The 17077-nt window shown below is 41.3% G+C and overlaps 1 protein-coding gene across 2 annotated transcripts in view; it reads right to left on the bottom strand.

Annotated features, from left to right (window-relative positions):
* lbr (lamin B receptor) overlaps window positions 1-17077 on the bottom strand; it is a 90026-nt gene that overhangs the window by 56377 nt on the left and 16572 nt on the right. The window contains exons 2-4 of one of the 2 annotated variants that reach the window (XM_060847977.1): window positions 10949-11116; window positions 7370-7564; window positions 6055-6153 (exon numbers count right to left, since the gene is read on the bottom strand). In XM_060847977.1, the coding sequence (XP_060703960.1) occupies window positions 6055-6153; window positions 7370-7564; window positions 10949-11113 (459 nt within the window). In that variant the 5' untranslated portion in view covers window positions 11114-11116. Of the gene's footprint in view, window positions 1-6054; window positions 6157-7369; window positions 7565-10948; window positions 11117-17077 lie in introns of both variants that reach the window. The other variant, XM_060847966.1, reaches the window with a different exon arrangement.

A 17077-nucleotide genomic window follows, 5' to 3' on the forward strand; every position in this document is an offset into this window, starting at 1 on the left:
AATGCCCAGGGTTTTCTTTGCAGCCCTTCTCGATTAACATTCGGCACAACATTCAGTACCCTCCAGTCATCCAGGGCCTCACTTGTAGCTAACGATGATGTAAAAATATCAATCAGGCCCCCGCAATTTCTTCTCTCACCTCTACTGTGTTATGGACTGTTCCCAAGTTCCCAAATCTTCATGTCTTTCTCCATAGTAAAACACAGAGGAGAAATATTCATTGAGGACCTCATCCATCTTCTGCAATTCTACACAACCATGTCCACTTCAGTCCTCGAGGGGCCCTATTCTCTCTTTAGTTATTCTTTTTCCTTTAATATACTTAAGTACCTCCTTGCATTCACCCTCGTCTTGGCCAAGAAGAATATCTCGTGCCCCTTTATCGCCCACCTGATTTCCGACTTAACTAAACTCCTGTCTTCCCCATACACCTCCAGAGATTCCCTAGATCCTAGCTGCCTGTACCTGACATGCACCTCCTTTGTTTTTCTGGTCAAAGCCTCAATATCTCTCGTCATCCAGGGTTTCCTATTCTTACCAACCTTGCCCTTCACCCTCGCAGGAACATCTAGATCTTGAACTCTCACTTTTAAAGGCCTCCCACTTGTCAGAGGTCCCTTTGGCTGCAAACAAACTACTCCAATCAATCCCTCAAGCTCCTATCTAATTCCATCAAAATGCACTTTGTCTCAACTTAGACTTTGAATCTGTGGACAGTTTCATCTCTCTCCATATTTTTTAAAAAATTAATAGAACTATAGTCACTGGTCCTCCACTGTCACCTGTCCTGCCTTACTTCCCAAGAGTAGGTTGAGTTTTGCCTTTTCTGATGTAGGACCCTCTATATACTACTGGAGGAAACTAGCCTGAATGCACTTAATTCCACCCTATCTGAGCTGTTAACGCTTTGGCTGTCCCAGTTGATGTTAGGAAAATTAAAACCCCCTCCTCTGACAACACTATTGCCCCTGCAAGACTCCCCACTCTCCCTGCATATTTGTCCCTCAAATTCTTTGGACTATTTGGGGGCCTATGGTACAACCCCAGTAATGTCACCATCCCTTTCTTATTTCTTAGCCCCACCCACAAAGCCTCACTAGATGATCCTTCAGTTATTTCATCTCTGACTACTGCTGGGATACTCACCTTGAACAAAAATGCAAATCCCCATCCCCTCTTTCCACCACCTGTTCTGCCTAAAACACCTGTAACCTGGCACATTAAGTTGCCAGTCTGGTCCCTCCCTGAGCCACGTCTCAGCAATAGCTATAATATCCCTGTCCCATGTACCTATCCATGCCCTGATTTCATCAGTCTTTCCTGTCAGCCCACTTGCATTGAAATAAATGCAATTTGTCCAACAGGCATTTCTTGCTCCCCGTAATGTTCCAACCTAACTTGATTACTATATCTCTTGAGTCTCGCACTTGCCACCCTGTTGATGAGAGTTCCATCCACCTGCCAATCTAGTTTAAACTCACCCTTGCAGCACCAGTAAACGTGGCCAAGATACTGGTCCTCCTCCAATTCAGGTGAAACCATACAGTTAACAGGTCATCTCTGCCCCAGAAAAGATCCCAATGATCTAAAAATCTGAATGCCTGCCCCCTGCACCAATTCTTTAGCCACACAATCATCTGCCATGCCCTTCTCTTCTTACCCTCACTAGCACATGGCACTGGAAGTAATCTGGATGTTATCACCAACAATGTCCTGGTTTTTATTTTTCCTAGCCCTCTATAAATCACTCTGCAGGACATCATCCCTATTTCTACCCAACATGCACAATGACTTCTGGCTGCTCACTCTCCCCCTTGAGAAGGTCCAGGAGATATCCTGGACCCTGGCACCTGGGAGGCAACACATGACCCTAGATTCATAGTGGTGGCCACAAAATCTCCTATCCGTTCCCCTAACGATCAAGTCTCCTATCACCAAGGTCCTGTTCACCTTTATCTCCTTCCCACTGTGCCCCAGAGCCAGTCTTAATGCCACCAATCTGGCTACTGTTTTCCCCAGAATGGCTATCCGTTCAGTAGGAAAAAGTGTGAAATAATGTACTTTTGCAGGGGGAAAATAAATCAAAAAAGTGGGCTGTTATTTCAACAAAGCAAGACTCCAAAAATGGTAGTGCAGAGGGATCTGGATGTGATTGTGCACAAAACACAGTTACACACTGATGCAAAAAATAATTTGAAGTTTTTGGCTGGGGATGTTGAAGTTTAAGTACGGAGAACCTTTGTTACAATTGTATTGGGTGTTTCTAAGACTACACCTGGAGCACAGGCACAATATCAATATTTAAGAACAGACATATAAGCATTGAAGGTTACTCAATAGAGATTCAGTACATCGATTCCTGGAATGAAGCGGTTGACTTATCAAGAATGAAGTTAAAAATTCACACATCAGGTTATAGTCCAACTAGTTTATTTGGAAGTACAAGCTCTCAGAATTTGTAGTAAAAGTGTCACACAACTGATGTGATGTATTGAAGAAACCTTGAAACAAAAAAAGATTAAAGCTCTCAGCCGATTCTCAATTTCTGCCCCACCACCAAAATGGACCCCACTTGCGGCAATTCCTCAGACAAATGAGACTCTGGGAATTCTTCCAAGATGTCAGCAGCGAGTCCAATGAGACAACCGATAAACTGGAACAGTCGTCATCCATAGTGGAGCATCCAAAGAAGTCAATTTGGACCCCTCTGGAGGGCCGTTGGCCTGGACTTTCCATGTATGCCCAAACGGTCAGGAAACGTGTAAATGCCAGCTTCATCAGCCGCATTCACAAGAGAGAGCAAAATGTCACCAAATGACAATGCAACGCCACCCGTATTCTCAAGACCAATCGCAATATTGTCATCAAGCCAGCAGACAAAGGAGGAACCATCGTCATTCAGGATAGAATGGACTCCTGCAAGGGAGTGTACCAAAAACTGAACAACCAGGAACACTACAGGCAACTACTGGCCAATCTGGTAAGAACACACCTGTGAATTAAACGAATTGATCAAGACTTTTGATCCAGTCCTGCAGAGTACTCTACACACTGTCATCCCATGTAATTCCCGAATGGGGACTTCTGCTTTCCAAAGATACACAAAACCAACACACCTGGATGACCCATCCTATCAGACAACGGGACCCTGTGTGAGAACTTCTCTGGCTATGTCGAGGGCAACTTGAAACCCATTGTACAAGTGACCCCCAGCTTCTGTCGCAACACCATAGATTTCTTACAGCTCCCACAGACCAGTCAAACGAGGAATATTCCCCATCACAATGGACGTTTTGGCGCTCTACACCAGCAACCCCAAAGTGATGACATTGATGCAACAGTTTGAGTACCTAATATCAACAACTGCCAAACGTCAGGCACTATCCTACAAATCATTTGCTTCATCAACCACAACGTCTTCACCGTTGACAACCAGCTCTTCATCCAGACAAAGGAACAACCACAGGGACCAAATTTGTACCCCAATATGCTAACATTTTCATGCGTAAATTTGAACAAGACCTCTTCACTACACAGAACCTCCAACCAGCTCTATATACCAGATATATTGACATTTTCTTCCTTTGGACCCATGGTGAGGAGTCACTGAAATGACTACACAGTGATATCAACAAGTTGCACCCCACCGTCAGATTTACCATGGACTACTCTTCAGAATCAGTCTCATTATTGAACAAACACACACACACACACACACACACACACACACACACACACACACACACACACCTCCATCAAGAACAGCATCTTAGTACCTCACTCGACCACAAGCCCATGGATAATCTCACGATGCTGCACTTCATTAGCGTCCACCCTAAGCATGATAGAACAGCATCCCCTACGGACAAGCCCTACGCATACACAGGATGTGTTCATATGAGGAGGAACATGACAGATACCTGAAGGTGCTGAAGGATATCTTCATAAGAACAGGACACGACACTCAACTCGTTGATCACCAGTTCTGACGTACCACAGCAAGAAACAGTAATGACTTTCTCAGAGACAGAGATGGGATATGACCATAGGGTACCCTTCATTGTCCAGTACTTTCTGGTAACACAGGAACTATGCCATATTATTCACAGCCTGCAACACATTATCAATGAGGGTGAGCACCTCACCAAGATATTTCCTACGCCTCCACTTCTTGCCTTTAAACAATTGCCAAACCTTAACTATTGTTCACAGCAAAATGCCCAGCCTTCAGGACACCATCACCCACAACACCATTCAACCATGTCATAGCAACCACTGCAACACTTATCAGTGTTAACATGGATACTATCAGTACACATGAGGACACCACCCTCATGCACGACAGATATTCAGCTAATGTCATCTATCCCATATACTGCAAGCAAGGATTCCCCGAGGAATGGTATTTAGGCAAGACTAAGCAGACACTATGACACTAGATGAACAACAATCACCAGACAGGGATGTTCCCTTCAAGTCAGTGTACACTTCAGCAGTCTAAGCATTCGGCTTTGGATCTTCAGGTGACCGCCCTCCAAAGTGGACTTTGGGATACACAACAACGCAGAGTCGCTGAGCAGAGGCTGATAGCCAAGTTTGGATCTTGGGTTCATGTAAAACTATAGGTGACCCCACGACACTATATACTCTCTGTCACACACATTCTTACATATGATCACACTCCCACAGACCCTCTGTCACACACATGCTCTCTCATAAACACATTCATGTGCAAACTCTCTCACAGGCATATACTCCATCACACTCACGTGCACACACATACAAGTCAGTGGGATTAATTTGCATTTGCAGATACATTCTATTTTGTTCAAATAGCACACAATCTGTAGGCATGTGACATTTTATCAATTACTACTTTGGAAACAGAACAGTCTGACTCAAGATTGGGTTACAGAGACTCGAACCTCATACCTTTAGTGAATTATTTGAGCTGAGATGTCACTTTTTAAAAATAAAACCTTAAGTTATCTCAGGAATGTGACTTGAAAGACGTTCTAGGATTTATGTATTAATGAATCGAAACATGCAAACCACTGCTGTTAAAGACCTAACAGCAATCTAGGTTTGTTCAATATATCGCATCAGTTGTATGACATTTGATCTTTTAAGATATATTCTGTGTCCTATGATCTTGCCCCACTAGCTACCTGATGAAGGAGCAGCACTCAAAGCTTATACTTCCAAATAAACATGTTGGACTATAGCCTGGTGTTGAGAGATTTTTACCTTTGTCCACCCCAGTCCAACAGTGGCACCTCCACATCATGGTCATCAAGAATGGTTAAACAGATTAGGCCTGCCTTCAGCAGAGTTTGGAAAAGATGAACTGCCATGTTTTTGAAACATACAAGCCCCAAGGAGGAGCATCCGGAACTAGGAGATATAGTTACAGAATAAAAAAGATGCTCATTTAAAACTGAGAGGTGATTGAATTTATCAAAAGGTAGTGAATTCTCTGGAGTTTAAGATTAGATTAGATTCCCTACAGTATGGAAACAGGCCCTTCGGCCCAACAAGTCCACACCGACCCTCAGAACAGCAACCCACCCAGATCCCTTTCCCTCTGACTAATGCACCTAACACTACAGGCAATGGCCAATTCACCTGACCTGCACATCTTTGGACTGTGGGAGGAAATCAGTGCATCCGGAGGAAACCCACGCAGACACAGGGAGAATGTACAAACTCCACACAGTCACCAAGACTAGAATCGAACCCAGGCCTCTGGTGCTGTGAGGCTGCAGTGCTAACCACTGAGCCATTGCGCTGCCCTAAATCACAACGTATTTACAGAGGAGGTAGATAGCCCTCAATTCCCAGATATTTTATGGGGAGCTGGTATGAAAGAAATTGAGGCATGGGGCAGAATAGCCATAATCTTACAGAATGGTGGGGCAAGCTTAAGGGACTGAATGGCCAACTCCTGTTCTTAAAATAAGAAAGTTGACGCCAATGGATCCTTGTAAGAGTCTGTAATGTTTTGTACTATCGACATAATGCTGATGTCTATCAGCATACTGGAGAAGAGATTACCTCAATAATTCTGTAGGTATTCTTGGTATTGTTCTCCTCAGTCTCCTCTTTGTAGTCTGTCACAGAGGTAGTTTTGCTGCTTGTGCTATTCTCCTGAAGCTTCTCATAGAAGAAAAAGCAATACAACTTAGAAATCAAAGATCGTGTTCCTCAGAATTTAACAAAATGCTTTAAATTGGCCTTCCTGAACATAGCTACACAAAATTGCTAATTCTATTTAGACTCAACAGTAATGTATTCCGACACACCAAATTGTATTAGCCACCAATCAAGGTACTAGCACACTTTTGCCCGTATTCATTGCATGGATGTTTCTAAAAGCCAAATCAATATCAACACTTGTGCAAATGGTATTTCATTTTCACCTTTTACTTTCTTTTCTATTTCTGAGCACCAGCTCCCAGAAAAATAGGCATGTTTCTGCCATATCAACTGATGTAATGCTCAGACCAATTAAGTTAAATTCCTTTAAAATGTCACTGCATTTCCAACCATCCCACCTCTTAATAATTAGTCTAACTGCTAACCTCAACACAGGCAACTGAGTTTGTAGTATATGATCAGACACCACAAGACTGCCTTCTTTGCTTCCATTCTCATTTCCAGCCATACTGATGGCTGTTAAGGATAAAGAGGATGAGTTTGAGACTAATATAGTCACATTGTGACATTAAAGAGTTAACTTGCTCTGTTGACCTGCAGGTAATTGGATGTCTTGAGGCTAGGGTGGGATGCCTCTGACTTACAGATAGATTGTAAGAAATTTACATCATCATCTCCATTGCCATTGCCATTCAGAACCACTTAGATGGTCATCGCTTACTATTTACATTTTCACCCCCTATCCAGAATCAATAAGAATACTACAGTTGGAATTTGACTACGTCCTACAGTTTTAAAAGAAAGAATTGCAATAGATTTGACCATTAAGGGATGATTTACATTACACTGTTTCTGGAAATGATGTGGTCACTGCATTGCGTCTTGAGTGGCATGTGACTGTGAGGGAGTGACGGGGTGGGTGGGTTGCCTTGTTGGTATTAGTGACTGTGATGTAAAGATTCGTATAAAGGAAGGACTGTTTCCTTTGTTCAGAGAGCTTCCCTGTTCAGAGAGGATGCATGCATGGCGAAGAGTGTTCAGGGTTTCTCCACAGCTCGTATTGTACTGTGCTTAATAAATTTTGCTTGTTCACAGAAGTTGGCATGTTGCAGTTGCATCAAGTGTGTAAGAAGCTCAGAGAAAAAGAACTTAACAACATAACCACACATCTTAGGCCACAGTTTATTCAAATTTTGACAGGACTTTCACACACCTGATGGACAAGTTTCACTGCAGGCACATCTTCCTTTTGCACTTCTTCCTTCTGCACAGGTTTCTTAGTCTCCCTACCTCGAGAGGTTGAACGCTTGGGGGCTTGTGTTCTAGCAGGAGAACGTGATCGCGATCGACTACGTTGTCGAGAAGATGATCTAGAACGGCTTTTCCTCGATCTAAAATAATTTAAGGGCTATGGGGAGAAACAGAAAAGAGTAATTAATTATGGCTTTACTTCCACCATATATTTTAAATATCCATCAACTTGAATTAACATTATGCTCATAAATCAAATGGTTCTCACTATTTTTCTAAATCCATTATTCACTGTTTACTCAAGTAAATACTACTAAATTAATTTTTAAGATGATGCTGAACAACAGTCAAAATCATGCGGATAAGGCAAGTGGAAAATAAATTTGGAGAGGAGGTCAAAGCTGGCTGGAGGCTGCTCCAGAGCCGCCTCTGACCCTCACAAACATCATGACTGATCTGATTACTCCATAATCTTGCCTTATTCCTCACTCCTTTGGGCTCAAGAATCTATCTACTCTTATTGTAAAAATATTCAAAACTTCTGAGAAAAATAGTTCCAAATACTATGAAAGTAGAAGAAGGAAAAAGAATTCTTGTTACATCTCTTAAATGGGTGATCGCTTATTTTGAAAGAGACCTTAGGTTCTAGATTCTCCCAGGAGAGTAAACATCCTTTTCACCTCCATCCCGTCAAGGTATCACAGAAACTCATATGTTCCAATCAAGTTGCCTCAATATTCTAAACTCCGTCAGACATAAATCTAGCCTATCCAAAATTTCCCTCCTATGTTAACCTTCCAACTTCTTAGTAAAGCTTCTCTGAACTGCCTCCAATGCATTTCCACCCGCACTTAAGAGGCAAGATCACTATAGTGCTGAGAATGTAGTGAACCCTGCCACTGAACAGACAACAAAGCGTTGCCTCACGCTTTGCCACAAAGTGTTGATTCCCCCATTATACTGCCCCTTACTATCACTATATTCCTTTTCGCTCCCCGCTTTCATGACTTTCTGTACAACATTACCATGAACAACAGGCTCATCATACTTTAAATACTATTGCCATCCAAACTATTTGAAACAATCTGTTAAACAAATGCAAAGGCTGAGCGCCCCTGCACTCCTGCCCTCTGTACCTGCTTATCGGTCTCAGCTGTAGCCACATTGTTCCCACTGACCACTGGTCAAATCATAAGATCTCCTGCTAAAAGTAAACCTCACATCCCCAGTGTGTTGCACTGTAAGTAGTTCAGCCTCCAATCAAATTGTGTCCGATATACCCCAGTAGTCCATTCTTCTTCATTCCACAAGGACATACATTTTCATATCCAAAATGTGACTGTGAAACCTGCATTCTTTCACAGCTTCCATCAAGACAACTTTTTTAAAAATATATTAATTATATATATATATAAAAAAAAATAAAAATAATGAATTTAGTGTTCTTCAATGCAGCATGGGTTAAATGTATAACATAGTTCCACACCAATGTGAAAGAGTGACACAATTATTTACATTGTTTACTTGCTTTCCTCCCCAGCTTCTGTACAAAAACGATCCTTTTCCTGGCCACCATCAGTTCAGAAGCGGGGGGGGGGGGTTTTAACAAATTCCTCTCTACAGATGCTACCAGACCTGCTGAGATTTTCCAGCAATTTCTATTGTTTTCAATTTCCAACATTTACATTTCTTTCATTTTTTGATACAATAATTTATTTCTCCAGATTTTTGGGTCTTTTATTCCATGAATTTCACAAATGTCAGTCCTGAATTTTCTTCATAAAGACAAGTACCTTTAAACTTATCTTCACTTCATAACATTACTTCTCACACCAGGTTAATCTTTTCTTTCTTTTGGAAGTCTGTTACCATTCACTCTACCCCAAAAGGTGGTCTTGCTCCTATTCTTTTAATTGGCATCATATTACTCTTCTATGGACACACACTAAAGTTGAAAAAAATAATGATAACACTCAGATGATCCATAAATGTTTTGGAACGATTTACAAACAAGTGGTTCGCACCACTGCCTCAGCACTAAGGACACAGATTCCATTTTACCCTTGGGTAACTAACCATGTGGAGTTTGCACATTCTCTCGGTGTCTGTGTGGGTTTCCTCTGGGTGCTCTGGTTTCCTCCCACAGTCCAAAGATGTGCAGATTAGGTGGATTTCCCGTGGTGTCCAGAGATGAGCAAGCTAGGTGGGTTAGCCATGGGAAATACAAGGATAGGGTGGGTCGGCGTGGGATGCCTTTCAGAAGGTCAGTGTGGACTCGATGGGCTGAATGGCCTGCTTCCACACAGTAGGGATTTGATGGGGAGGTACAATGGCTCAGTGGTTAGCACTGCTGCCTCACAGTGCCAGTGACCTGAGTTCAATTCCAGCCTCGGGCAACTGTCTGTATGGAGTTTACACATTCTCCAAGTGATTGCGTGTTTCCTTCGGGGGCTCCGGTTTCCTCTCAAAGATGTGCAGGTCAGGTGAATTGACCATGCTAAACTGCCCATGGTGTTAGGTGCATTAGTCAGGGGTCTGGGTGGTTTACTCTTCGGAGGGTCGGTGTGGACTGGTTGGGCTGAAGAGCCTGTTTCCATACTGTAGAGAATCTGATCTAATCAAACAACACTAATTTTAAGCACAAGGCCTTCGAATGATTTCTGCAGAAATTCATAGATCGGACATGGAACAAATTCAGAAACAGATTTGGCTTGACATATCCCACAACATGATACAATCAAAGTTCAATATTGAAAAAAATGATTGAGTGTGATGCATTGGTAATGACTGATACCAATGCAAATACCTTCAAAAAAAAAATGTGAGGAGGACTCTTTTCAAATTAGCAGCTTAAATAGAGACAGAATAGAAAAGTGGAGGATTGTCAAGTTTCAGATATCTTTAACTGAAAAATTATATACAGCTGATGCTGAAAATCAAACAAAAATAACAAAAAAAACTGCTAGAAACTCTTAGTAGGTCAAACAACATTTGCAGATGGAACAAAGAGCCACTAGATGTAATGCGTTAACTTCCACTCTTTACTGCACTCTGGACAGTAGGTGTAGTGAAAAGATCAGTCAGCATGCAGAGGGTCAAAACTAAAGGATAGATTTGTTAACAGAGAAGAAAAAAACCCAAAACTTTCCTGTTCCAACAATTTCTTTTGACAATAGTTTTTTCTCCAGCAAAAGATTTTAAATATAGCATGAATCTTCAGAATTTTCCATCACAATACATGGGCCTGTTTCAACACACTACTAATATAAGATCTCAATTTAGGTAGCACCAGAGACCACTACAGCACAGGAGATTCAAGCTAAAACAAAGGAAGGAAGTAAATTCCACTGGAGGACTACTTTGTACATGTACAGCAATTAATTAATTGTAGCCAGATTCAGTTCAAATTCAGTACTTAAAGCAATTAATACCTACAAATTTGTACAGCAACAATGTGAAATGCAAGGTTATGGTTACAGTACAATTGCATGCAAGGCATTTTCTTCATATCTTAAAGTTTTCAGCATCAAAAAAAAATCACCTTGACATCACTTTCTTTCAGGTCCAGCTCAGTTCCATCCTTATACTTGACTGCATACAGCTGGGTGCTCTTGTTGTAACCAGTCACCTGTACCTCATAGTACAGGTGACTACCTGGCCAACGACCCATGACCATTTCACCATCTGAGAAAGTTTTGGCTGGCATTCTCTGAAAGAAAAGCAGATACTTTACTCCAGTTGCAGCCAGCAGACAAGGAGAATACAAAATAAAACCTGATGGTTATTAGTCAGATCATTTCTTGCCTTTTAAATTTGAGAACAAGCTCGAGAGGACCATGCTTTACAGCAATGTTGCTTGGACAAATGTAGAAGGTTGAGAGGTGACCTTATAGAAGTTTAGAAAATCATGAGGGGTATAGATAGGGTTAGTGGTAGGTGCCTTTTCCTTAGGATGATGGATTTCAAGACTAGGGGGCACATTTTTAAGGGGAGAGGAGAGGGATTTTGAAAAGACATGAGGGGCAATTATTTTTACACAGAGAGTGGTTCATATGAATTAACTTATTGAGGGAGTGGTGAATGTGGATACAATTACAACATTTAAAAGATATTTGGATAATTACATAATTAGGAAAGGTTTTGAAGGATACGGGCCAGGAGCAGGCAGGTAGGACTAGTTTAATTTGTGCTTATGTTCAGCAGGACTGGTGAGACCAAAGTATCTGCTTCCACGCTGAATGACTCTATAATTAAAATAAACTTGATCCTGGCTTTAATAAACATCCATTTCACATAGCAAAATGCAAATTACCAACGCAACGAAAAGATAAGTAATTGTCACACCTCTGACTTTTCCTGCTCTGTCAATATCATAGTTGCACAAGAAATATGGAGAACATGTCAAAAACTCTCCACCATCTTAACCTCAGCGGTCCCTGCTCCATAACCTGAACCCCCACTTAGACTTCAGTACTGTAATAAAAAACTCATGCCAAACATTGTAAATAGCCCCTAGAACACAGTGATTGAAGTTGTTGCAGATGAATTGGAATCAAAGGGTTCTGTGCACAAGGGCCATTTTTCGGGTCAACTCCCATGTAAATTGGTTATGAGCTTAGGACTGTTACAGGTTATGCCAAAGTGTTTGATTTCTACCAGCAGAGGAGCAGTGTCTCTGTTCTCTGCAGAGAAAACATTTTATTACTGAAGGAAAGATGACCTGGTTTTCTTCATCAATTACAGTAAGCTGTGACATTTAACTGGTAAGTCAGAGACATATGCTCTAACCAGCATGAGAAGCATAAAATCATCAACCACGGAACAACCAGTTTCCTCTTTCCATAACTGGGCGGCATGGTGGCACAGTGGTTAGCACTGCTGCCTCACAGCGCCAGAGACTCGGGTTCATTTCCCACCTCAGGCGACTGACTGTGTGGAGTTTGCAAGTTCTCCCCGTGTCTGCGTGGGTTTCCTCCGGGTGCTCCGGTTTCCTCCCACAGTCCAAAGATGTGCGATTAGGTGAATTGGTCATGCTAAACTGCCCGTTGTGTTAGGTAAGGGGTAAATGTAGGGCTTTGGGTGGGTTGCGCTTCGGCGGGTTGGTGTGGACTTGTTGGGCCAAAGGGGCTGTTTCCACACTGTTAGTAATCTAATCTAATGTTAGTAATCTAAATCTAATAATCAATTTTTCCCTTTGCTACCTACAAGTTTATAATGTGATTTGAGTTTTAATTTTACTATTACTTGAGAAAGTTTTATAATTGTATTTAAAATTTAATTACATAAAAATAGTAATTATTACAAATTCTTGCTATTTACTAAGTACAGAAACTTGGCCTGCATTTGCTCTCAACCAGGTAAATTAGGGAATTATTTTTACTTCTTGAAAATCTAAAATTTAGTACTAATCTGAGAATAGGAGTGCTTGATTTCTAGCATGTCATCCTAGTAGAGTTGCAACAATCAGAAGATGCCAAATTCATATGGGTGGAGGTAAGAAATCCAAAAGAGAAACAACATACTATGGGTAATCTATAGGCTCCCCAAAACAGATATGTGGAAGGACAGAGAATAAAGCAGGAGATAATAAGGACATATAAAGAAAGACTTCCATTAATTATGAGTGACTTCAATCTTCACATTAGATTGAGATCTTCTGATTGGTGGAGGTAGTCATGAGGAAAAATTTAGAGTGTTCAGGATAGTTTCTTACAACAATAGGTTGTGCATCCAACCAGTGATGAGGCTACTTTGGATCTGTTGATGTATAATGAGGCAGATTTAATTTATGATGTCAGTACAAGAGTGAGAAACCTGGGTCAGAAACAACTGTGTTAAACACAAACGAGTGTGATTACAAAGGAATGAGTACAGAGATAGATTGTGAAAGGATTGCGTATCAAAGGTGAGCACATGCGAGAGAGTATGAACAGATTCAACTTAGGTCTCTAAGAAATCAGGCTTGGGAAAGATAATGGGAATTCAGGAAATGGGAGAAGAATTTAATTAATTCGTTGCAGTTTTCACAGTAGAAGACACTAAATAGTGAGGATTTAAAATCTGGATTATTGTCTGGAACAACCATTTTACTAACAACAAAATGGCTTCTTAATGCAAATAACATAAAATAAGATAACAAAATGGCTTCAAGGAGCAAATTAACAATTTTGTTTACAATGGCATCTAATCCTGCTGAAAACTGCATTCCTGAACTAATTGGAAGAGATTAGCAAACAATGCCCTGTTCATAGTATGAAATAACTAACCAAGATATGACATTATTAAAGTATCCTAGCTGACCTTGTAGACATAGGTGCAGAGAGATAAAGATGTGCAAACAAGTCAGTTCCCAGGAAATATCATTGGCTCAATTTTATGTCTATTTGCCATGTTGTAACATTTTTTTGGGATTAATTTTGCAATTAAGGCTGTTCTGTTTGTTAAGAGACAGATCTCTATTAAGCTAAAATGCAGCAGTTTTTCCAGGATACACAGGAGGTGCATAACTAGTATTGCTAGATAACCTACGCCCGACGAAATAAAAAATTGTTAAATCTTGCTGAAACCAGACCGAGCTGGTAGTGTTTTTTTGACTGATCGCAGAACAGAGAGGCCCCTCCCGGGGATCCAGATTTACAATAGCATTCCAAAATTGCTAAGAGGAGGAGAGGAAATAAATATAATAACTATCACTAGAGAAAGTGCTAGGGAAATTAATGGAGAATCCGATGGAATGTCTTCCAGGATATTAAAAGTGATCACAGAGATAATGGATGCATTGGCAATAATCTCCCAAGAAGCATTAGATTCTTATCAAAATCCCAAAGGACTGGAAAATTTCTAATGATGTTTACTTAGAAAAAAAAAGAAAAAAACAAAACTATTGGCCAATTAGCTTAAAACGTTATTGGAAAAATGTCAGAGTATCTTTTAAAGGAGGCAATAGCAGAGTATTTAACAGATGGGGAATGAGGGATGCTGGTTACCTGAACTAGCTGGTCGCACAAGAAAAACTAACAATAGCGGCGAGATTAGTGTAGATTTTAATAATGACCAAACCAGGAAAGCTCAAATTCTGGTAAAGTAGACTGCAAAAAGTGTGATTTTGTCTTATCGACTGGGTAAATCTTGCATTAAAGCATCCAATCTATTATTATTTCCTTCCAATTGTTAACATTGTAAAGTCTCCATAGTCCCAGCATGAGCAAAACCAATGTAGTGTACAAAATCCCATGCAAGGACTGCACAAAACACTACATAGGACAAACAGGAAGACAGCTAACAACCCGCATCCACGAACACCAACTAGCAATGAAACGACACGACCAGCTATCCTTAGTAGCCACACACACAGACAACAAACATGAATTCGACTGGGACAAAACTACTATTATATCGCAAGCCAAACAGAGAACAGCCAGGGAATTCCTGATGAAGGGCTTATGCCGGAAACGTCAAATTTCCTGTTCCTTGGATGCTGCCTGACCTGCTGCGCTTTTCCAGCAACACATTTTCAGCTCTGATCTCCAGCATCTGCAGACCTCACTTTCTCCTCCTTGTTGAACCAAATGTCTTGTTTCCACACTGCAGGGAATCTAATATAATCAAGGTAATGGGGATTTTAATGCATGATCAAGCAGGGTCAGCTTGACTGAAGAAAGGGGAAAATCATACCCAACAAATTTATTAGAATTTGGTGAGGATAACCAGGTATCAAGGAGGACAGTTAAAAGGGAATGGAATGCTTGTAATGTTATTTGGCATTTCAGAAGGCGCTTGATAAGGTATCACACATTATGCTACTTAAGATAACAGGCTAGGAGTGTTGAGGGTAGTATATTAGCATAGATCAAGGATCGTCTTCTGTTATGGAGATGCTGGATGGGGTGGACAAAGTTAAAAATCACACAACACCAGGTTATAGTCCAACAGATTTATTTGGAAGCACTACCCTTCAGAGCATTGTTCCTTCATCAGGTAGCTTTGAAAAAGGATCATAAGACACAGAATTTATAGAAAAAGATTACAGTGTCATACAACAGAAATAATAAATTGAACAAATCTAGACTGATGTTAAGTCTTTCATCTTTTAGAACGGATCGCAGGTTTTGGTTCATCAACATGTAAATCTCAGAATTTCTTTTCAATCACAATCCAAAGATAGTTTTATAAAACTAAGTGACAGCTCAGCTCAGACAATACATTAAAAGGTTTGAGGTTAGTCTGTCTGTATCACAACCGTGAGTCAGACTGTATCTATTTCCAAGGTAGGAAATTTATAAAATATTTCATGGATTGACTGCCTGCAGGTTGTGTGTTTTTTGTACAAAATAGAATTATGTTTGCAGATACATTCTGTCAATGCAAATTCACTCTATAGACATGTGTGCGCGAGTCCATGAGAAAGAGTGAGTGTGTGCGTGTGAGTGTATGTTTGCATGCATGAGTGTACGTTTTGGAGGAGACGCCTGTGTGAGAGGGTGAGCTTGTAGGTGGTGTGTGGATGAGGGAGTGGGAGTCGGAGAGTGTGTGCGTATGCAAGTGTGAAAGTGTATAATGTAGTAGGGTCACCTGTAGTGTGACATGAACCCAAGGTCCTGGCTGAGGCCATCCTCATGAGTCCTTAACCTGGCTACCAGCCCCTGCTTGGCCAGTCGGCATTTTTGCACATCCTGAAGTCTGCCTTGGAGGATGGTCACACAAAGATCAGAGGCCAAATGTCCCTGACCGCTGAAGTATTCCCCCATCGGGCGGGAACAATCCTGTCTGGTGACTGTTGCAGTATCTGCTTGGTCTCACCAATATACCATGCCTCAGGACATCCTTGCCTGTAGCAAACGAGATAGACAACATTGGCTGAGTCACAGGAGTACATGGTGGGTGACTCTCCCACATGCAGTAGTGGTATCCATATTGACACTCTTGCAGCGATTGCCATGACAATGTTGTGGTCGATGTTTGCAACAAACTGCCCAGCCTTCAGGGCAACAATGGTCTTTATAAGGGGTGGCAATTGTTTAAAGGCGTGAAGTGGAGGTGTAGGTGCTCATCCTCATTGATAGCGTGGTGCAGGTTGCAAAGAATATGGCATTGTTCCTCCGCTATCAGAAAGTACTGGACAACGAAGGATACCCTATTGGTTGTATCCCAAGTCTGTCTCCTGAGGAGGTCATTACAGTTTCTCGCTGTGGCACCATCAGAACTGGTAACTTTTTGAGCATCGTACCCTATTCTTATGAAGACCTCCTTGAACACCTTCAGGTGTCCATCACGATGCTCCTCATCTGAACAGATCCGATGTATACATAGGGCTAGTCCATAGGAGATGATTGTTTTAATATGTTTAGGGTGGAAGTGCAGAGTCATGAGGTCATCTGTGAATTCCTAGAAGCATGGCATTCTAACTGGAGCTCTATCAACAAATACATCGAGATAGACCCCATCTACCATCCCCAACAAAAAGAACAGGAAATGACATCACCACAGGAAGTGATATCACCAACCCAAAGAAACCTAAACATATAAATAGAAAGCAGGAATTATCAGCAGTGCTTCGCCCGGAGGCCCACTGAAGATGTAACTTAGTAGGGTGACGAAACATCTGGAAATGAACCTACCAGCTCAGTCAGCAAACCTACATCCAAAATGAATGTCCTTAACCTTAACTGGA

Source organism: Hemiscyllium ocellatum, chromosome 3 (assembly GCF_020745735.1).
Source record: "Hemiscyllium ocellatum isolate sHemOce1 chromosome 3, sHemOce1.pat.X.cur, whole genome shotgun sequence".
Classification (NCBI taxonomy): Eukaryota; Metazoa; Chordata; class Chondrichthyes; order Orectolobiformes; family Hemiscylliidae; genus Hemiscyllium; species Hemiscyllium ocellatum.